We start from the raw sequence: 23,863 nt of genomic DNA on the forward strand, positions 1-23,863 counted from the left end.
ACATTTCTCTAAAACAGGTTATAGGCTATTTGCGCACCACCAAGTTAGAACAGTAGGCGAAAATAAGAGGTGAAAATAGACCAAATTATTAAGGTGAGGCACATTGAACCCCGTTTGGGTCTTTGCGTGTCAAAAAAGACACACCTCATATAACTCTATATGTGTTAAATAAGCTTTTCATTTGACACGTCAAATAACACAATTACATGATATAATGTTGTGTGTGCTGAATTTGCACGTGCAAGCCAAGCACCACAACTACGTACTATCAGTAGCACTGTCAAAGCTGTACAAAGACAAGTAGCCAAACAAGCACACACCGGGCCACGAACGATGTGTTTACAATACCGTGTTGGTGAAAATACACCAAATTATTAGGGTGAGGCACATGGGCTACTAACAGCTTACTACACAACATACACTTAGTATTACTTTCTTACCTACAGTATACATATCTCCCTGGCATATTTCATCATTTATGCAGCAGCATACAAGACATTTCTCGACTCACCTTGTGAAGGTGGTGAGGTGGTCCTTTGTTGGCAGATTTTGTCATCAAAGTCTGGCATTCTCTGTATTTATGGTGGAACTCTGACAAAAACACACATCTACTCCATTGAATGGCTAATGTTTGTGGTTTCTTTGCAACGCTTGCAGTTATCCACTGATTCCTTCCAAATGACTCATTGTTGAATTTGCGATTTCCAACTTGTTGTGTAATCTTTTTGTACAATGGCCGATGAGCACCGATACATTTGACCTATAATTTCTCTTCATTATTGTTCTTCATATGACAAGGATTAAAAAGGATTTGCCAGTAGATTGTCGACTTGATGACAACTGATGATGACTGCTAGCTAAGACTTTGAGAGTAAGATGCTGATTAGATCAGTCAAATCAAAGCTATTGTAGATATAACATGATATGATGTCATTCTATCTGTGGCCAATGACCTTGAGCCTCTTGGATGGGCACTTCTAATATAACTCCATGGCAGAAGCCAAGGGGCTAACATTTTCGTGCTCTAACCTTAGAATTGGGGATGACGTACTGTCCCATGAGTGACAGAAAATTGAGCCAATCATGACAGAAAACTGAGCCAATCAGGTGCAACGCTCTGTATTTTCTGCTGGCGAGCCCCACCACAGAAAGCACTGAGCTAGGCTAAAACACCTGCAATTTGGAGCTGCCTAACTCAAATCAAGGTTTATTTGTCACGTGCGCCGAATACAACAGGTGTAAACTTTACAGGCTCTAACCAATGCTGCAAAAAAAAAGTGTGTGTGTGTGTGTGTGTGTGTGTGTAGGTAAGTAAAGAAATAAAACAACAGTAGACATTGGAAAAAGAGTAGCAAGGTTATATACAGACACCTGTTAGTCAGGCTTATTGAGGTAGTATGTACGTGTAGGTATCGTTAAAGTGACTATGCATATATGATGAACAGAGAGTAGCAGAAGCGTAAAAAGAGGGGTTGGCGGGTGGTGGGACACAATGCAGATAGCCAATGTGCGGGAGCACTGGTTGGTCGGGCCAATTTAGGTAGTATGTACATGAATGTATAGTTAAAGTGACTATGCATATAAGATAAACATAGAGTAGCAGCAGCTTAAAAGAGGGGTTGGGGGGTGGCACACAATGCAAATAGTCCGGGTAACCATTTGGTTACCTGTTCAGGAGTCTTATGGCTTGGGGGTAAAAACTATTGAGAAGCCTTTTTGTCCTAGACATGGTACTCCGGTACCGCTTACCATGCGGTAGTAGAGAGAACAGTCTATGACTGGGGTGGCTGGGGTCTTTGACAATTTTTAGGGCCTTCCTCTGACACCGCCTGGTGTAGAGGTCCTGGATGGCAGGCAGCTTTGCCCCAGTGATGTACTGGGCCATACGCACTACCCTCTGAAGTGCCTTGCGGTCGGAGGCCGAGCAATTAACGTACCAGGCAGTGATGCAACCGGTCAGGATGCTCTCGATGTTGCAGCTGTAGAACCTTTTGAGGATCTCAGGACCCATGCCAAATTCTTTTTGTTTCCTGAGGGGGAATAGGCTCTGTCGTGCCCTCTTCACGACTGTCTTGGTGTGTTTGGACCAATCTAGTTTGTTGATGTGGACACCAAGGAATTTGAAGCTCTCAACCTGCTCCACTATAGCCCCGTCGATGAGAATGGGGACGTGCTCGGTGCTCCTTCTCCTGTAGTCCACAATCATCTCCTTTGTCTTGGTGACATTGAGGGAAAGGTTGTTTAATCTGGCACCACCCGGCCAGGTCTCTGACCTCCTCCCTATAGGCTGTCTCATCGTTGTCGGTGATCGGGCCTACCACTGTTGTGTCATCAGCAAACTTAATGATGGTGTTGGAGTCATGCCTGGCCATGCAGTCGTGGGTGAACAGGGAGTACAGGAGGGGACTGAGCACGCACCCCTGGGGAGCTCCAGTTTTGAGGATCAGCGTGGCAGATGTGTTGCTACCTACCCTCACCACCTGGGGGCGGCCTGTCAGGAAGTCCAGGATCCAGTTGCAGAGGGAGATGTTTAGTTCCAGGATCCTTAGCTTAGTGATGAGCTTTGAGGGTACTATGGTGTTGAACACTGAGCTGTAGTCAATTAATAGATTTCTCACGTAGGTGTTCCTTTTGTCCAGGTGGGAAAGGGCAGTGTGAAGTGCAATAGAGATTGCATCATCTGCGGATCTGTTTGGGCGGTATGCAAATTGGAGTGGGTCTAGGGTTTCTGGGATAATGGTGTTGATGTGAGCCATTACCAGCCTTTCAAAGCACTTCATGGCTACGAACGTGAGTGCTACGGGTCTGTAGTCATTTAGGCAGAAGGCAAAAAGAGACCGTGTTTGTATGCGGCTTTATTAACTCAATTGAATGTTTTTACATTGTTTGCAAACTTAGATGACACGTATTAATGCCAAAATAACAAACAAGAGGCAAGCCTCCAAAAACCTTTTTTACCTAAAAGTGTGGTGCTCAATGATGGAGTCTCCACTGATCTGAGCACTGTTTATTCAATCTTGTTCTGAGCCCAGTTGATTCAATCTTGTTCTGAGTGTAATTTATTAAACCCTGTTATAAACGCAGCTCTTTCTCAAGGTCAATAGTGTGCTAGACTGTTAGTCTGCTAAATAGTTAACCAATAGCTAGCCGGACTATCTGCATTGACCCTTTTTGCTCTAACTCTTTTGACTCATAACATACGCTGCTGTTACTGTTTATTATCTATCCTGTTGCCTAGTCACTTTATCCCAACCTATATGTACATATCTACCTCAATTGCCTTGTACCCCTGCACATTGACTTTGTCCTGGTACCCTGCGTATATAGCAAAGTTATCATTAATCATTGTGTATTTATTTCTTGTGTTATTATGTTTCTATTATTTATTTTATCTCTCTCTGTATTGAAAACATTTCACTTTTAGTCTACACCTGTTGTTTACGAAGCATGTGCCATTTTTTTTTTTTTGAACAAATGTGATTGGTTGGATGAAAGCTGACTTAAGGTCCCTGGTTCGTATCCAACCCATAACTCTAAACTTATTTGGATTTGGAATGCATTTCTTGCCAAACCTTAGCATTTGTTTTTTCCATGGAGGAAAGAGCTGCTCTTAGAACAAGATGAAATAAGGAAAACTCCAATCTGACAAAATCATGATAATGTTTTATGTTTTTTTCAGAAAGGAAAAGGAGGAGGGGGGTACCACCAGACCCTGAGAGCTGTATGCAACGGCCAGGGGTTCTGCAGGTCAAAAAATGGAGTAAAAACAAACATGAACGCTTCTCTGAGCAGCTCTCTGTGCGATGCCATTAAAAATATATTTTCAAAAACATTCAAGTAAGTTATGTTCTACGTGCCTTACAGACACATTTATTGGGGCAAAGACACACCGCTTGAATAACATGGTTATCATCATGTCTTCTAGGAAATCTCAGAAATCTATATCTGCAAAGATTGATAGTTTCAGCATCCTCTTAGAGCGCCATGATGAAGAAACCATGTTCCCTCAGCTGGCATTCCTCAAAACTGAGGTTTGTGGAAATACAACTGTGTTATGTACATTTGGTTGGATGTTAACTGTGAAATTGTATCATAGATGGTACCAGGGGCATTGCCAGAATTTTGGGGCCAATTGAAGAAAAAAAAATATTGGGCCCATAACATAGAAATCAGAATGTTTCAGATTAAAATAACATACTGAACAATATGTGATATTAAATGTACTAACTATAAGCATCTGCTGCTCTATACATAAATTGTACAGATTCTAGTTTCCACCTTCATCCTTTGCCTACAGGTGGTCGGAAGTTTACATACACCTTAGCCAAGTACATTTAAACTCAGTTTTTCACAATTCCTGACATTTAATCCTAGTAAAAATTCCCTGTTTTAGGTCAGTTAGGATCACCACTTTTATTTTAAGAATGTGAAATGTCAGAATAATACTAGAGTGATTTATTTCAGCTTTAATTTCTTTCATCACATTCCCATTGGTTCAGAAATGTACATACACTCAATTAGTATTTGGTAGCATTGCCTTTAAATTGTTTAACTTGGGTCAAACATTTCGGGTAGCCTTCCACAGGCTTCCCACAATAAGTTGGGTGAATTTTGGCTCATTCCTCCTGACAGAGCTGGTGTAACTGAGTCAGGTTTGTAGGGCTCCTTGCTCGCACGCGCTTTTTCAGTTCTGCCCACACATTTTCTATAGGATTGAGGTCAGGTATTTGTGATGGCCACTACAATACCTTGACTTTGTTCTTAAGCCATTTTGCCACAACTTTGGAAGAATGCTTGGGATCATTGTCGATTTGCAAGACCCATTTGCGACCAAGCTTTAACTTCCTGACTGATGTCTAGAGATGTTGCTTCAATATATCCACATAATTATCATTCCTCATGGTACTATCTATTTTGTGAAGTGCACCAGTCCCTCCTGCAGCCAAGCACCCCCACAACATGATGCTGCCACCCCCGTGCTTTACGGTTGGGATGGGGTTCTTGGCTTGCAAGCCTCCCCCTTTTTCCTCCAAACATAACGATGGTCATTATGGCCAAACAGTTATTTTTGTTTCATCAGACCAGAGGACATTTCTCCAAAAAGTACAATATTTGTCCCCATGTGCAATTGCAAACCATAGTCTGGCTTTTTTAATGGTGGTTTTCGAGCAGTGGCTTATTCCTTTCTGAGCGGCCTTTCAGGTTATGTCGATATAGGACTCATTTTACTGTTCATTTGCAATGTCATCTTCAGTCTCATCAGGGAAACGTTTTCTTTTTTTCTGGCGACTCCTCTGTTCACTGTGAAACTGAGTAGTTACAACCAGAACAGCGTCCCATTGATTACACAGAGCCTGTATTTCTTCCTGTAGTGTCTTAATGTGAGCTACTCCAGTGTCCAGAGAAATATTTCCTGACTGAAGAATTAGGTTTCTATTCTAAATACACTGCAAATATTTTACCCAGAAAGTGAGCAGGAAGATTGCCTTGAAAGACATTAAGTAGATTTTCAGACCTTTTGCCTCAGATTTGGCTTCGTTTGTCAGGCTACAGGTAGCAAGAAGCATGTCTAGGGCCTTGATGATAGACGGTAAATGAGTTGCCACTGGTCGGACCACAGCATTACGCGCACTCCATCACTTGTCTGAAAGGCGGTTAAGACAGCAGCCAGTCTTCTCCTTGAGAATAGCCCATCGCTCTGGGCTGGCACTGAACAGATTGGAAAGACCATTTACTCAGCCAAAACAAGGTTGATATTTTTGGGTACGACTGAGCTGCATGTACACCCACAAGATTAAGAGTATGGGAGGAACAAGGTGAGTATGTGGCCCGTGGATTCTTTTTGCAGTATGTGTGCTTGAACTCCCTTTACTTTCCCTGTCCATTATGTACATCATCAAGATTGAGTGATTTCCCCCAGAATGGCAGATTCCTAGATGCGAAGTACAGTGTCACATCCACAATCCTTTCTAGAAGTCTGTTTTTATACATTTCTGACTGGATTTGTTTCTGCAGCTAACTGTCTATACCTGTAGCTGTTGTTATGGTATGCTGCAGATTTTTCCATTTCCAGTAACAGTTCTTGTGAGACACACCATCCTCATGCTCTGGCAGTTTGTCATACTTTCTCTGCCATTTCACTGATGATATATTATAGCCATCCTTACTAATCGGAAAACTGGGTAATGGTTTACACATGGAATGCAATATAATGCCTTTACACTATAAAGAAGCCAGTCTCTCTGCACCTTTTCTCTTCCGTTTGCTGACTTACTGTACTGTAAATAGTTGGGGAATGGCTTGCCTTCTGAGTCTGGGGGCATGATTTTATACACTTCTGTCTCCTCACCACACCTGTTGGCTAGTCTGCAAACAATAGCTTCCCTTTCATGGTCTTGTACTTTCTCTGGCCACAGTGCTGGATCTTCTAAAACCTCATCTTCCTCACTTTGCATCTGTCCATACTCTTCCTTTCCCTTATTACCTGCTTGTTCAATCTCTTCTGTCACTCCTTCACTGGCACTGCTGCTACTCTTTAACTCCTCTTTCTCCTCCCTGCTCTCCTCTGCATCAGAGTCTGTCTGACAGCTTTCTGCTGACATTCTGCCTACCTGGGGCTCTCTAGGCACTAGGAAGTGAGTAAACAAAGGACATTTTAGGTTGGCTCCTACAAAGGTTACCGTACAAAAAATCTACTACTGAAATATATATTTTTTAATAGTATACATATCAAATATAATACATATTTTTAGTGTGTCAAAGTTATCATGTGCCTAACCGTACAATTATAAAATGGTCTAGTTATGTTGCTGCTACAAAACAACTGCCTCACCTCCAAGGTCTGCCGTTTCAACTTCATGTAGTAGACACGTTGGGATCTGTGTCTACAGCAGTAGTAGTAGTAGCATCTACAGTATGGATAGGTAGGCTACAAGTTAGGTTTTAATTTTAGTCTAGCTAGCTAACAAATATCACGCGAATATTGGGGAATACAGTTATAATATCTAAATAATAGCTAATTAGCTAGCCATAGCTGGTAGTGGTAGCTCATCATCATCATGTTAATAATTACTGCTCTGACCAAGCCGACTGAGTCCACGGTAGGCAGCTACATGTAGCTAGCAAGCTATCTAGCTAGCTATATTGGCAAGCTCGGCTGCTCATTTCGGGCATTGTAGTCTGCACTGACTTACCACTCAAATCCTTCTCTTTTTTTTTCTGGGAAAAATCGTAGTGAGTAACTTTTTCCTGAATTTTGATGTATTTGTCCCGGTTTGCTTCCTTTCCTTTTCTGGAAACCCAATTTCGTTTTTGAGGGGGTTTAGTGGTTATCTTTTGTGAATGCTTAGTCTTTACATGCCAGAGCAACTGTCAGATCAGCTGTATTTTTTTCTCCTCCTAGAGAATGGACCAAACCATTTGCATTATGGGGGGCTTACAAATGGGATGGTTGGGTAGAAGAGATGCCTGATCTAATTATGGTTATACCTTTTAATTTTCAGCACAGATTTTTTTGTTTAACATTTTTTAAATGATAAGCAAATAATTCTCTCAACATTTAGGGGCCCCTACCAGGATAGGGCCCCATGAATCATTCATGTTTCCCCCCTGCTCTGCTTGCCACCAGTGAAATTATTTATGACCTTCCAATAAATGCGGTCAAGTAAAGTGTAGCGTTAAGAAGACTAATATTCATAATATTTTTTTTTTCTGGTGTCAAAAAGGAACACAAATTGAAGGCAGATCTTAAACATGAGATCATCCAGAGGAAGAAGGTAATTTACTCTTCGCTCATCAAGTCAATCATGTTCTCCATGCTCCCCTCCTATACAGGTCAGTCTAACTGTCAGTATCATTCTGTCACTATAATTACCTTTTAATATGCATGTCAATAGCAATCAGAAAACAATAGTTACACAAATTTTAGATATTTCTTTCCTTAACCCTGAAAACAATCTGTGCACGAGGAGTGACTGCAATCCACACTTTAGTTCTGTTCAACTAGCCACTGCCAGCAAATTATGATTTTATATTTTAAACATGCTAAATGGTTGACATTGGTTTTACTTCTAAAAAATGCTTAAATAGTTTGTTGGCCGTTGATAGTTTAACAAAACCAAAAGTGTGGATTGCAGATACAAGGTCCATAGACTGCTGTCAAAGGAAAAATCACTAAATACTGTATGTCAATTGGCTGAACTATGCCTTTAGCAATCATTGTATAGCAGTGACCCAGTGACCTCATAACCGTAACTTTATATAACTTACTTTGTAAACTATTTTTCTCTGATTTTTAGAGGCCTCAAATGTACATGGGAAAGGATCCCTAAAGAGAATGCAGGACATACTCGAGAGTCACATTGAGTCATCAAAGAGCACCATGTTCCACGATGCTAAGGGGAAGATGCTGACGCTCCTAACCAAGCTCAGGGTAGGATACTTTTGTCACTGTTCCAATTCAATTATTGAAGTATTAATATGGGCACCACAGGTCTTATGCTTGACACACTCAGTTTACCACAAAACACCAGATAATTCCCAAAAAACACCAGATAATTCCCCAAAAGAGTAGAACCAGCTCACCTGCATTTAAAATTTGATTTGACTTTTGAAAACAGGTAATGGAACAGAGTTCAGTTCACGTAAGAGTTTCATAGCGAATCATGTTACAGAACAGGCCGCGGGGGACACAAGGTGCTCGCGAATGGGTTTAGAATTGTGAAATATTGAAAAGTGGCAGTTGGTATGCAAGTGCATCGTTTCAATTCTAATTTTGTCCAAAACAGTGGCAGACTGGAGTGATCACTATCAAACACATCAGCAAGTGGCCTCTCCATAAAGGACTTAGGGGCCAAGTGTTCTTTCAACATAACATTGGCGATGTCTTGTCTTATGTTAACAAGTCCAAGGAGCTGCATAATGGGCAGGTCTCTCTCACGGTTTGCTGCTATGATTGGATAGAGTGAATCAACGCAGCTGTTTCTTTGTACAGATAATTATCCCTAGGCATTACAATCTTGTGTTAGAGTATCAGGTTGGCATTATTTTAATCCAAATCCAACCCTAATGTAAATTATTGTCAAGGGGTAAAGTAATATAAACAGGCGCACTTTTATTTTCGTTACAAAAACACGAGAGCACTACATAAATCAAACACGCTCAAAACACAGGCAATGGCTAGAAAGCCGGTGACGTCGATCGCCGAACGCCGCCCGAACAAGGAGAGGAGCCAATTTCGGGGGAAGTCGTGACAGTACCCCCCCTTGACGCGCGGCACCAGCGGTGCGCCGACACCGGCCTCGAGGACGAACCGGAGGATCCGGTGATGGTGAAACTCACGCAGTAGTTCAGGATCCAGAACATCTGCAACCGAAACCCAGCACATCTCATCCGGCCCGTACCCCTCCATGAGGTACTGAAGCCCCCCCACTCGAAGCCTCGAATCCAGGATGGAATGAACGATGTACGCCGGGGCCCCCCTCGATGTCCAAAGGGGGAGGAGGGACCTCCCGCACCTCAGATTCCTGGAGCAGACCAGCCACCACCGGCCTGAGGAGAGACACATGGAACGAGGAGTTAATACGATAATCAGAGGGAAGCTGTAATCTGTAACATACGTCGTTCACCCTCCTCAGGACTTTAAATGGCCCCACAAACCGCGGACCCAGCTTCCGGCAGGGCAGGCGGAGGGGCAGGTTATGGGTCGAGAGCCAGACCCGGTCCCCTGGTGCGAACACCGGGGTCTCACTGCGGTGACGGTCCGCGCTGGTTTTCTGGCGACCCACGGCGCGCTGGAGTTGGACACGGGCAGCCTCCCATGTCTCCTCCGTGCGCCTAAACCAGTCATCCACCACAGGAGTCTCAGTCTGACCCTGATGCCAGGGTGCCAGAACCGGCTGGTACCCCAATACGCACTGAAAGGGGGAGAGGTTAGTGGAGGAGTGGCGAAGTGAGTTCTGTGCCATCTCGGGCCAGGGCACGAACGCTGCCCACTCCCCTGGCCGGTCCTGGCAATAGGACCGCAGAAACCTGCCCACATCCTGGTTGACTCTCTCTACCCTCTCCAGACCCCCAGACGTTCCATGAACGCCTTCCAAACTCTCGACATGAACTGGGGACCCCGATCCGACACTATATCCTCAAACACCCCGTAGTGCCGGAAGACGTGAGTAAATAGTGCTTCCGCAGTCTGTAGGGCCGTAGGAAGACCAGGCAGAGGATGAGATGACAAGACTTAGAAGAAAGATCCACAATGACAAGGATTGTAGTGTTTCCCTGTGAAAGAGGAAGATCTGTTAGGAAATCCACTGACAGATGTGACCAAGGTCGTTGTGGAACGGGTAAGGGATGTAACTTACCTCTGGGCAGGTGTCTCAGAGCCTTACACTGGGCACACACCGAGCAGGATGAGACATAAACCCTCACGTCCACAGCCAAAGTGGGCCACCAGTACTTCCCAGTCAGACAGAGCACCGTCCGACTGATCCCCGGATGACCAGAGGAGGGTGGCGTGTGTGACCAGATCAACTGGTCACGGACAGCAGACGGAACGTACATGTGCCCAACAGGACACTGGAGGGGAGCGGGCTCTGTACACAACGCCTGCTCAATATCCGCATCCAGCTCCCACACGACCGGCGCTACCAGGCAGGAGGCCGGGAGTATGGGAGTCTGGTAACCTGGTCTGTAGGATTGGGTAAACAAAAAACGGGTAAGGAACATGGCCCACCTTAACTGAATCCTCGTCAGGCTTCTCGCTGCCCGGATGTACTCCAGGTTGCGGTGGTCAGTCCAGATGAGAAAAGGTTGTTTATCCCCCTCAAGCCAATGTCTCCACGCCTTCAATGCTTTAACCACAGCCAACAACTCCCGGTCCCCCACATCATAGTTGTGCTCCGCTGGGCTGAGCTTCTTCGAGAAGAAAGCACAGGGGTGGAGATTCAATGGCGTGCCCGAGCGCTGTGAGAGCACAGCCTCGGACGCGTCCACTTTCACTATGAATGCCAAAGAGGGATCCGGATGGGCGAGCACAGGATCCCAAAAGCCCTGTCCGCCTCAGCCAACCACTGCAACCTTACAGGACCCCGCTTCAGCAGTGAGGTAATGGGCGCAGCAACCTGGCCAAAACCCCGGATAAATCTCTGGTAGTAATTGGCAAACCCTAAAAATCGCTGCACATCCTTTACCGTGGTGGGAGTCAGCCAATTACGCATGGCTGCAATGCGGTCACTCTCCATCTCCACCCCGATGTGGATATGCGATACCCTAGGAGACGGCCTGCTGAAAGAACAGGCATTTCTCAGCATTGACATACAGATCATGCTCCAATAGTCGTCCAAGTACCTTGCGCACCAAGGACACATGCTCGGCGCGTGTAGCGGAGTATATCAGAATGTCATCGATATACACCACTACACCCTGCCCTTGCAGGTCCCTGAAAATCTTGTCTACAAAGGATTGGAAAACTGATGGAGCATTCATCAACCCGTACGGCATGACGAGGTACTCATAACGCCCTGTGGTGGTACTGAACGCTGTCTTCCACTCGTCTTCCTCCCGGATACGCACCAGGTTATACGTACTCCTGAGTTCCAGTTTTGTGAAGAAGCACGCCCCGTGCATTGACTCAATCTCCGTGGCGATAAGAGGTGGCGGGTAACTGTACCTCACCGTGATTTGATTGAGACCTCTATAGTCAATGCACGGGTGTAAACCTCCATCCTTCTTCTTCACAAAAAATCAACTCAAGGAGGCGGGTGAAGTAGAGGGCCGAATGTACCCGATGCAGGGATTCAGAGACATATGTATCCATAGCCACCGTCTCCGCTTGCGACAGGGGATATACGTGACTCCTGGGAAGCGCAGCGTCTGCCAGCAGATTTATCGCACAATCCCCCCGTCGATGAGGTGGTAATTGATTCGCCTTCTTTTTACAGAAGGCGAGATCCAAATCGGCATATTCTGGGGGATGTGCACGGTGGAGACTTGGTCTGGACTTTCCACTGTGGTAGCACCAATGGCAACCCCTACACACCTCCCTGAGCACTCTCGCGACCACCCTGTGAGAGCCCTCTGTTGCCAGGAAATAGTGGGGTTATGCAGAGTCAACCAGTGAAGGCCTAGTACCACAGGAAACTCAGGAGAGTCAATGAGGAAGAGACTGATTCTCTCCTCATGATCCCTCTGCATAACCATGGCCAAGGAGATGGTGGCCTCCCTGATTAGCCCGGACCCTAATGGTCGACTATCTAGACCATGTCCCGGGAAGGGTCTAACAATAGGAAAAATGGGGATCCCTAACCTAATGGCTAATGCTCTGTCGATAAAATTCCCAGCTGCACCTGAATCGACGGGCGCCTTATGCTGGGAATGTGGGGAAACCTCAGGGAAACAAACAGGCACAAACAGTTGATCAACAGAGGACTCTGGATGAGTGTGGTGCAAACTCACCTGGGGTGACGCCAGAGTCACCCTGTTGCCTCGACTCCCAGAGGAACCAACACGGCACCGACCGGCAGTGTGTCCTCTGCGGCCACAGATGGTGCACGTGATGGCTCCTCCTCCAGTCTCCCTATGAGCAGCCCCCCCTAACTCCATGGGCACCGGAGCGGGGGTTCTGGAAGATGGAACCGACAGAGCCCCCTCTGGACGTCCACAGGTGACCAGCAGGTTATCCAACCGGATCGACAAATCCACCAGTTGGTCAAAGGAAATGGTGGCATCCCTGCAGGCCAGCTCACGTCGGATGTCGATCTCGTAGTCTGCATCGATTTTGGTCGATGAGGGCCCTGTCATTCCAGCCTGCTCCGACGGCCAAGGTCCGGAATTCCAGGGCGAAGTCCTGGGCGCTCCTCGTCCCCTGCCTCAAATGGAAGAGCCTTTCCCCCGCCGCTCTGCCCTCGGGTGGATGGTTGAAGACGGCTCGGAAGCGACGGGTGAACTCCTCGAAGTGGTCTGACGCCGTGTCTCCTTCTCTCCACACGGCGTTTGCCCACTCCAGCGCTATTCCTGTAAGACAGGAGACGTGGGCGGCCACTCTCTCCCTTCCCGAGGGAGCTGGGTGCAGTGGCCAGGTAGAGGTCCAGTTGTATTCTCCCACTGGAATCTCTACGGATGGGACGGGTGGAGACAACCCCGGTTGTGCAGGTCGAGGCACTGGAGAAACTTCCTGTCTCTCCCAGTGGTCCATGGTCTGGACAACGTGATCCATCATGGCACCAAGAAGGTTGTAACATGGCCGAATGTTCCTGGACGCGCTCCTCGACTCCTCTAACCGGGGTACATACTCCTGCTGACTCCATAGAGTTGTGTAATTCTGTCAAGGGGTGTACTAGAGGCGAAGTAAGGTGCATGAGAACAGAGTAATATAAACAGGCACACTTTTATTTTAAGTAGATTGATTGGGGAAATGAAAACCAGGTGTGTATGGAACAAGACAAGACAAATGGGCATATGAAAAATGGAGCGACAATGGCTAGAAAGCCGGTGACGTCGATCGCCGCCCGAACAAGGAGAGGAGCCGACATCGGCAGAAGTCATGAAAATTGTGATGACCTCAGTTACACATATCTCACAAAACTCTGTATTGGAATGTACTGACTTTATATCCTACGTACACTTTTTAATCAATTTTGGCACTGTTATAAATGTTTCACATAGGCCGTTTTCTATAGTTTTTGCATCCAGTTTCCCTTTAAAACTGAGGGACACTTTAAGATGATTTGGACAGGAAGACCGAAAACGCTAATATTGGTACCATTGACTAACATCGTGCCACGAATACAAAATACTTTAGCATTGAAACAGTGGCCAGTGGTAATTTAAACAAATGCATGGATTGTTGTCATACCTTGTCCATAGACTGCTTACAAGGTAAGGAGACCAATATGTCATTTTGTAATTTGGGTGAACCCTCCCTTAAAATCTTCCTAGATGTGAGACAAACATGACGTAGAACATGCCAAAATAGAGATTGAAAGCACACTACTATCGGAATTTGTTACATGGTTTAGTTTAGCAAGTGTGTAGGTGTATGTGATCAGCGGTTAAATGACATGTTTAATGAAAATGTACACACAATGTCATAAGGATATAAAAGATGTTTGTGGCAGGACCCCAGTACTGTCAAAATTATAAAATACAAAAGGTCCTTAGAATTATGATCTTCTTTAAAAAAACTGAAAATATTAATTACGTCTCCTTTTTACTTCCATTAGGAATACATTGTGCAGGAAATAAGGTCTAAACTAAAAGAAGCTATGAAGCAGTCCCTCCACAATGAGCTACCTCTCCCAGGTAAATCAAATACACTTGTTTCCATCACATTTTGGATTGAATGCTGTCTGTATGGTTCAAATACATATATAATGTAATATTCCAGGTTATACATGTACAATTTCCAGCTGAAAATGTCAATTACAATGCCATACCAGTAGTAGTAAAGGAAGAAAAATCATGTTAGTGAGTGGTTAAAGTAAGTGTTAGGGGTAAGGTTAGAAAAACTAAAACAACTCAAACCCCCCCAAAATAATGTATTTTCTTTGTTACAGATATATCTGAGCACTATGAGATAGTGAAGAGAGCCCATGAAAAAATGACGGGTAAACCTATCACAGATGTTGAAGATGAGAAATGGTAAAGACTCACTTTGAAAGTTTGAAACAAAGTAGGTTCAATCCGTAGCACTGATGAGCCGCGCTGTAAAACTTCTCTAGGATGGGTGCAACGGTAGTGTCCCACCTGACCAACATCCAGTGAAAGTGCAGGGAGCCAAATTCAAACTACAGAATTGTAAATATTTAACAATCTTGAAAATACACATGCAATATGTCAAAATAAAGCTTAACTTCTTGTTAATCCAGCCACGGTGTCAGATTTCACAAACGCTTTACGGCGAAAGGAAACCATCCGATTATCTGAGGACAGCGCCCAGCACACAAATTCATAGCAATCAACTTGGCAGGTGGTGACACAAAAGTCAGAAATAAAGATATAATTCATGCCTTACCTTTGAGGAGCTTCTCTGTTGGCACTCCAAATGGTCTCAGTTACATTACAAATGGTCCTTTTGTAAATGTATTTTTTATTTCCATTTAAAAAAAAGTCAATAATCCACTCGGTTTCCATCGGTCAAAATGTATGCAAAATGAATCCCAAACGTTACCAATAAACTTTTCCAAACAAGTCAATCAATGTTTATAATCAATCCTTAGGTACCCTAATACCCAAATAAACAATTACATTTAAGACGGAGAATCGTTATTGTCTTTACTGGAGATGAAAGCACGTTGTTAATGTTTATCTCGGCCATGCGCATGGAAACACTACAGCCAAAATGGGAGTCCTTAGAAAAATGACTTCTTCTCCCTCATTTTTCCAAAAACTAGCCTGAAACTCTTTCTAAAGACTGTTGACATCTAGTGGAAGCCCTAGGAACTCAATCGGGCATGATTTTGCCTTATTATAAAAGTGCCAGTCATTGAAATCAGTGGTAGGACGAACATTTTTGGGGGGGGGGGGGGTTGTCCTCGGGGTTTTGCCTGCCATTTCAGTTCTGTTATACTCAGACATTATTTTAACAGTTTTAGAAATCTACCAATTATATGCATATCCTAGCTTCTGGGCCTGAGTAGCAGGCAGTTTACTTTGGGCACGCTTTTCATCCGGACATCAAAATACCGCCCCCTATCCCAAAGAAGTTAAAAAACACTAAAATCTAAGGGTCCGGGGCTGGGTTTCTACTAAGTTAACATATGGAATAGTTTTAAGAAGGTCATACCAAGGATAATTTAGCTAATTGATTTGGAATGCTAGTATCCCTGTAAGTATGAAACCTTGAATTTGGATTTACATCTAATAAAATATTTACACCAGTGGAGGCTGCTGGGAGGACGGCTCATGATGATGGCTGAAACGGAGAGAAAAGAACGAGATCAAATCATGTTTTTTTACATGGTAAAACAGATAGTTTGTTTTGAAGTGTCTGTCCTATATCTGAGAGATAAGAAAGATAAAAAGAAAAAATGTTTACCACCACAATGAATTTGAAAAGAAACAATCAAGATGAGGAACGGTGAACGGTGTAGGAATTACAACACTTTTTACATGTGGTCACCCCAATTTTAGGAGCTCAAAAGTAATTGGACAACCTACATAATCATAAATTCAATTGTGAGTATTAATACTTGGTTGCAAATCCTTTGCAGTCAATGACTGCCTGAAGTCTGGAACCCATAGACATCACCAGATGCTGGGTTTCTTTCCTGGTGATGCTCTGCCAGACCTTTACTGCAGCTGTCTTCAGTTCCTGTTTGTTCTTGGGGCGTTTTGCCTTCAGCAAGTGAAATACATACTCAATTGGATTCTGGTCAGGTGATTGACTTGGCCATTGCAGAACACTGCATTTCTTTGCCTTAAAAGGTATTGGGTTGCTTTTGCAGTATGCTTCGGGTCATTGTCCATCTGCATTGTGAAGCGCCCTCCAATGAGTTTAAGCATTTGACTAATTCTGAGCAGATAATATAGACCTAATCAGAATTCATCCTGCTGCTTTTGTCAGCAGTCAGATCATCAATAAATACAAGGTTTACCAAAGGTTTACATCTTCTGGTAAACCGTCTGTATTTACTAAGGTGAAGTCTTGTCTTGAATGCTGACTTTGACACAGATACGCCTACCTTCTGGAGGGTGTTCTTGATTACATTTACATTTAAGTCATTTGGCAGACGCTCTTATCCAGAGCGACTTACAAATTGGTGAATTCACCTTATGACATCCAGTGGAACAGCCACTTTACAATAGTGCATCTAAATCATTTAGGGGGGGGGTGAGAAGGATTACTTTATCCTATCCTAGGTATTCCTTAAAGAGGTGGGGTTTCAGGTGTCTCCGGAAGGTGGTGATTGACTCCGCTGTCCTGGCGTCGTGATCTGGCCAATTGATGTGAAGGGGTTTTTCTTCATCCACCATAGTTGTTTTCCGTGGTCTTCCGGGACTTTTGGTGTTCATGAGCTCACCAGTGCGTTCTTTCTTTTTAAGAATGTACAAAATACACTGCTCAAAAAAATAAAGGGAACACTAAAATAACACATCTTAGATCTGAATGAATGAAATATTCTCAATAAATACTTTTTTCTTTACATAGTTGAATGTGCTGACAACAAAATCACACAAAAATGATCAATGGAAATCAAATATATCAACCCATGGAGGTCTGGATTTGGAGCCACACTCAAAATTAAAGTGGAAAACCACACTACAGGCTGATCCAACTTTGATGTAATGTCCTTAAAACAAGTCAAAATGAGGCTCAGTAGTGTGTGTGGCCTCCATGTGCCTGTATGACCTCCCTACAACACCTGGGCATGCTCCTGATGAGGTGGCGGATGGTCTCCTGAGGGATCTCCTCCCAGACCTGGACTAAAGCATCCGACAACTCCTGGATAGTCTGTGGTGCAATGTGGCGTTGGTGGATGGAGCGAGACATGATGTCCCAGATGTGCTCAATTGGATTCAGGTCTGGGGAACGGGCGGGCCAGTCCATAGCATCAATGCCTTCCTCTTGCAGGAACTGCTGACACACTCCAGCCCCATGAGGTCTAGCATTGTCTTGCATTAAGAGGAACCCAGGGCCAACCACACCAGCATATGGTCTCACAAGGGGTCTGAGGATCTCATCTCGGTACCTAATGGAATTCAGGCTACCTCTGGCGAGCACATGGAGGGCTGTGCGGCCCCCCAAAGAAATGCCACCCCACACCATGACTGACCCATCGCCAAACCGGTCATGCTGGAGGATGTTGCAGGCAGCAGAACGTTCTCCACGGCGTCTCCAGACTCTGACACGTCTGTCACGTGCTCAGTGTGAACCTGCTTTCATCTGTGAAGAGCACAGGGCGCCAGTGGCGAATTTGCCAATCTTGGTGTTCTCTGGCAAATGCCAAACGTCCTGCACGGTGTTGGGCTGTAAGCACAACCCCCACCTGTGGACGTCGAGCCCTCATACCACCCTCATGGAGTCTGTTTCTGACCGTTTGAGCAGACACATGCACATTTGTGGCCTGCTGGAGGTCATTTTGCAAGGCTCTGGCAGTGCTCCTCCTGCTCCTCCTTGCACAAAGGCAGAGGTAGCGGTCCTGCTGCTGGGTTGTTGCCCTCCTACGGCCTCCTCCACGTCTCTTGATGTACTGGCCTGTCTCCTGGTAGCACCTCCATGCTCTGGACACTACGCTGACAGACACAGCAAACCTTCTTGCCACAGCTCACATTGATGTGCCATCCTGGATGAGCTGCACTACCTGAGCCACTTGTGTGGGTTGTAGACTCCGTCTCATGCTACCACTCGAGTGAAAGCACCGCCAGCATTCAAAAGTGACCAAATCATCAGCCAGGAAGCATAGGAACTGAGAAGTGGTCTGTGGTCACCACCTGCAGAACCACTCCTTTATTGGGGGTGTCTTGCTAATTGCCTATAATTTCCACCTGTTGTCTATTCCATTTGCACAACAGTATGTGAAATGTATTGTCAATCAGTGTGGACAGTGTGATTGACTTGGAGTTACATTGTGTTGTTTAAGTGTTCACTTTATTTTTTGAGCAGTGTACTTGATTTGGCCACACCTAATGTTTTTGCTATCTCTCTGATGGGTTTGTTTAGATTTTTCAGCCTAATGATGGCTTGCTTCACTGGCAGTGACATGCAAATGCCATACTTGAAATCAATTCCAGACCTTTTATCTGCTTCCTTGTAAATGAACTAATGACGGAATAACACACACCTGTCCATGGAACAGCTGAGCAGCAAATTGTCCAATTTCATTTAGTCCCTAACTCCTACTCCATTCACCTGATTTGGATGTATATACCCTCAAATTAAAGCTGAAAGTCTGCACGTCCATCTCATATTCATTATTTAAGTTCAACTCCAATATGCTGTAGTAGAAAGCTAAACTAATAATAACTTGGTCAATGTCCAAATATTTATGGACCTAACTGTCCGTGTTCATAAGAGTTGTGAGTGTCGCTACAGACGTTTGTGAGAAGACTGATTTACTGTATAGCTCCTGGTCTGACATCCACCACTGTAGCTCTGCCACCTTCCACCACAGATGAAGAATGCCATGATGGATTGAGATGCAGCCCATGCAAAAGAAAACAGATAATTAGCTTTAGCAGATAGATTTTTATGAGGATTTTTTTTAATGCTAATTAGATTGACGCGGGGGTGTGGATATCAACACTAGGGCAGTCGCATAGCGCAATTTTGAGGATCCCCCCTGCAAGGTGAGAGCAGTTTAACCGCTAATGTCATGCTATTATACACATTTTGTCATGAGGCTGAGAGTAGCCGTCATTTAACACATTTCATGTTGTAAATTACAATTGTAGCTGGAAATGGCAGATTTTTTTGGAATATCTAAATAGGCGTACAGAGGCCCATTATCAGCAACCATCACTCCTGTGTTCCAATGGCACGTTGTGTTAGCTAATCCAAGTTTATAATTTTAAAAGGCTAATTGATCATTAGAAAACCCCTTTGCAATTATGTTAGCAAAGCTGAAAACTGTTGTTCTGATAAAAGAAACAATAAAACTGGCCTTCTTCAGACTAGTTGAGTATCTGGAGCATCAGCATTTGTGGGTTTGATTACAGGCTCAAAATGGCAAGAAACAAAGAACTTTCGCCTCTTCCCTGTTGACATTGAGACTGGTATTTTGTGGGTACTATTTAATGAAGCTGCCATTTGAGAACGTGTGAGCCGTCTGTTTCTCAAGCGAGACATTCTAATGTACTTTTCCTCCTCCTCAGTTGTGCACCGGGTCCTCTTTCTTTTTTGGTTAAAGCCAGTTTGCTCTGTTCTGTGAAGGGAGTAGTACACAGCGCTGCACGAGATCTTCAGTTTTTTGGAAATGGAATAGCCTTAATTTTTCAGAACAAGAATAGCCTGACGAGTCTCAGATGAAAATCATTGTTTTTCTGGCCAGTTTGAGCCTCTAGAAAAAATAGTGAACACATCAAAACAATGAAATAACACATATGGAAAAAAATGTTAAAGAAATCAAAAATATTTTATATTTGAGATTCTTCAAATAGCCACACATTGCCTTGATGAAAGCTTTGCACACTCTTGGCATTCTCTCAACCAGCTTCATGAGATAGTCACCTGGAATGCATGAAATGGGGGCGGGGGGTAAAGAAGATAGCCTCATTTGGTAAAAGTCCATATTATGGCAAGAACAGCTCAAATAAGCGAAGAGAAAGGACAGTCCATCATTACTTAAAGATATGAAGTTCAGTCAACCCGGAAAATTTCAAGAACTTTTTCAAGAAGTTTCTTCAAGTGAATACGCAAAAACCTTCAAGCGCTATGATGAAACTGGCTCTCATGAGGACCGCCATATGAATGGAAGACCCAGAGTTACCTCTGCTGCAGAGGATAGGTTCATTAGAGTCACCAGCCTCAGAAATTGCAGCCCAAATATATGCTTTAGAGTTCAAGTAATAGACACATCTCAACATCAACTGTTCAGAGGAGACTGTGTGAATCAGGCCTTCATGGTCGAATAGCTGCAAAGAAACCACTACTAAAGGACATCAATAATAAGAAGAGACTTGCTTGGGCCAAGAAACATGAGCAATGGACATTAGACCGGTGGAAATGTGTTCTTTGGTCTGGAGTCCAAATTGGAGATTTCTGGTTCCAACCGCTGTGTCTTTGTGAGACACGGTGTGGGTGAACGGATAATCTCTGCATATGTAATACCCACCGTAAAACATGGAGGAGGAGGTGTGAAGGTGTGGGGGTGCTTTGCTGGTGACACGGTCTGTGATTTATTTAGATTTCAATGCATACAACCAGCATGGCTACCACAGCATTCTGCATCAACACACCATCCCATCTGGTTTAGGCTTAGTGGGACTATAATTTGTTTTTCAACAGGATAATAACCCAACACACCTCCACACTGTGTAAGGACTATTTGATCGAGAAGGAGAGTGATGGAGAGCTGCATCAGATTACCTGGCCTCCACAATCCCCCAACCTCAACCAAATTGACATGGTTTGGGATGCGTCAGACCGCAGAGTGAAGGAAAAGCAGCCAACAAGTGCTCAGCATATGTGGGAACTCCTTCAAGACTTTTGGAAAAACATTCTAGGTGAAGCTGGTTGAGAGAATGCCAAGAATGTTCAAAGCTGTCATAAAGGCAAAGGGTGGCTTTTTAAAGAATCTCAAATATAAAATATCCGACATGATTCCATATGTGTTATTTCATAGTTTTGATGTCTTCACTATTTTTCTACAATGTAGAAAATAGGACAAATAAATAAAACCCTTGTATGAGTAGGTGTTCTAAAACATTTGACCGGTAGTGTATATATATTTTCATGTTTATGTTTTAAAGCTCAGGCATTTTTGAAAGATGGAACAATCTCAACTTTTTTCCACAAAGATTTGTCTTAATATTAACACAGTTTGAAATATATAATTTGATCGAACAAAGTATCAGCTATCAAATCATGTAAAGGAACAACCTCCTAATTTTGTATTTTTTCTTTCATAAAATTAAACTAACTGGATTTATGTCAACTCTATCAGACACCATAAATGGCATTTCATTTTTACAATTATCATCCAACAAGTGTTTAAAGGCTGTTGATTGTTTAAATTCCAACATTAAATTATTAAAATATGTAATACAAATCTCCAAACTTCTTTTTGTTTGGTTTTGTAGCTCCAGGGCTAATTTGTTTTTCTAGATTGAGAACATAAAACAGCATTTATAAAGCAAACATTATCCCTTAGGTTTAGAACAGCAAATACTTAAATAGTTTAAATGTTGCAAAACAGTGATTACAATATGTTTTCAAAATCTATAAAAAGTCTGATCTGAAGGGGGTTAGCCATCACTGACGGAGTTCACAACATGTACCCAAAACAGATTTTTTCCTCTAAAAATAAAAGTTCAATACAAACACTTGTGAAATATGGAAAAGGATTAATTTGAAATTCACCATTCTATCAGGTCTTCACCACTCTGACGGAGTTAACAAAAATCTGATGGAGTTGATGTTTCACGGATTTGGAAAAAATAGCTTTTTTCTTTTTCATTCATGTGGTAAACATAGCAACAATGTACACATTGTTTTTCCTATGTTGCTTTATGACCGTAAAATCGAAGTAAATGTAAAATTTTAAAACCAAGATTAAAATAGAATATGAATTTATCAGGAATATGGAGTTGACAGTTTATGGTTTTGACCGTGGTGATTCCAATATTGTTTAAATCTATCAAAAGTAGAGAACTTTACAGACCATGAATGGTCTTGTTGTACTACATGAAATGAGGACATGAATAAGGGGTCCTTATTGTATAGTTTACCCTGCTCATTCCAGATTAATTTAGGATTTTAGACAAATTTGACAGACACATCATTTAGGATTCAAAGTTTTGAGATAAATATTATTTAGTCACAGAGTGCTATTGCACAAAATGACAATCATTTTAAGCTAATATCCATTATTGACAGTTAAAAAAAAAAACTTTTTGGGAGAGTTTGAAATTGGAATACTTTGCTCTGGTAAAGGGAATTTGCAGGCATTGAGATGATACAGAAATGAATCATATTTAAGGTATTAAAAAAATTCCCAAAACAAATATTGTCTTTTTAAAATGGCCCAAAACAAGATTTTTTTAAATAATTTTTATTGTAATTTGTAACCCCCAATTTTGATCTTGTCCCATCGCTGCAACTCCCCAAATGCTCAGGAGGCGAAGGTCGAGTCATGTGTCCTCTGAAACATGACCCGCGAAACCGTGCTTCTTAACACCCGCCCGCTTTACCTGGAAGTCAGCCACACCAATGTGTCGGAGGAAACACTGTTCAACTGACGACCGAGGTCAGCCTGCAGGCGCCCGGTCCACCACAAGAGTGAGATGAGCCAAGTAAAGTCCCCCAGCCAAACCCGGACTACGATGGGCCAATTGTGCGCCGCCCTATAGGACTCACGATCACGGATGGTTGTGATACAGCCCGGGATTGAACCCGAGTCTGTAGTGACGCCACTCGGGAGGCCCCACCAAAACGTATTGTCCCGACTTTGAAGAATCCCTGAACTAATTCCCTGCTATTCTACAAAGTTTGCCATGAGGATGAGAGAAAATGTTGCAGTTTTAAAGCTAGTTTTGTGAAATTGTCTTTACTTTTAAATCGCGCTATAACACGGATCTTCCAAAATACAGACTGCATTTTGCCCTAAGCTGTCAAAGGTCCAAGTAAACTATAATGTTTTTGTTTTTCAGTGATGATGTGAAGTGACTAGACAGTGGCATTTATACCATTCCGATTATGTATTTTTTTGTTTGTCTGTGGTGTCCTCTATGTCCTCTATAAAGAGTCTGAATGATTTGCCTTCACAATTAGCTTCCAGACACATATCAACAAATGCTTTTGTTTGTGCTGGTCTTATATCTTGTATTTATTCTGAGTGAAATGACTTATATAACTTCTTTTTTTATCATTGTAGTGTTCCAGAACACAGCTCGGGGAAGGAAACGACATCTGAGCAGGTAACTGCCAAAATAAAGTTAACACCAACATAAAGTGTCTTAATAGGGCGTTGGGCGAACACGAGCCAGAACAGCTTGGCATAGATTCTACAAGTGTCTGGAACTCTATTGGTGGAATTCAACACCATTTTCACACAAGTAATTCCATGTTGTTGATGGTGGTAGAAAACGGTGACTCAGGCGCTGCTCCAGAATTTCCCAGAAGTGTTCAATTGTGTTAAGATCTGGTGACTGAAACGGCCGTGGCATTAGGTTCACATCGTTTTCATGCTCATCAAACCATTCAGTGACCACT

The 23,863-nt window shown here is 43.4% G+C and overlaps 1 protein-coding gene and 1 long non-coding RNA gene across 2 annotated transcripts in view; both read left to right on the forward strand.

The window, feature by feature from the left end:
* The window catches only part of LOC135554654 (uncharacterized), a 77,529-nt gene that overhangs the window by 47,679 nt on the left and 5,987 nt on the right, over window positions 1-23,863 (forward strand). The window lies entirely within an intron of this gene.
* LOC135554653 (nuclear GTPase SLIP-GC-like) overlaps window positions 1-23,863 on the forward strand; it is a 47,187-nt gene that overhangs the window by 21,191 nt on the left and 2,133 nt on the right. Inside the window, exons 14-20 of the mRNA XM_064987064.1 lie at window positions 3,680-3,837; window positions 3,926-4,031; window positions 7,725-7,833; window positions 8,298-8,431; window positions 14,217-14,295; window positions 14,550-14,634; window positions 23,526-23,568. Of these exons, the coding sequence (XP_064843136.1) occupies window positions 3,680-3,837; window positions 3,926-4,031; window positions 7,725-7,833; window positions 8,298-8,431; window positions 14,217-14,295; window positions 14,550-14,634; window positions 23,526-23,568 (714 nt within the window). The remainder of the gene's footprint in view (window positions 1-3,679; window positions 3,838-3,925; window positions 4,032-7,724; window positions 7,834-8,297; window positions 8,432-14,216; window positions 14,296-14,549; window positions 14,635-23,525; window positions 23,569-23,863) is intronic.

This window comes from Oncorhynchus masou, chromosome 14 (assembly GCF_036934945.1).
Source record: "Oncorhynchus masou masou isolate Uvic2021 chromosome 14, UVic_Omas_1.1, whole genome shotgun sequence".
Lineage (NCBI taxonomy): Eukaryota > Metazoa > Chordata > Actinopteri > Salmoniformes > Salmonidae > Oncorhynchus > Oncorhynchus masou.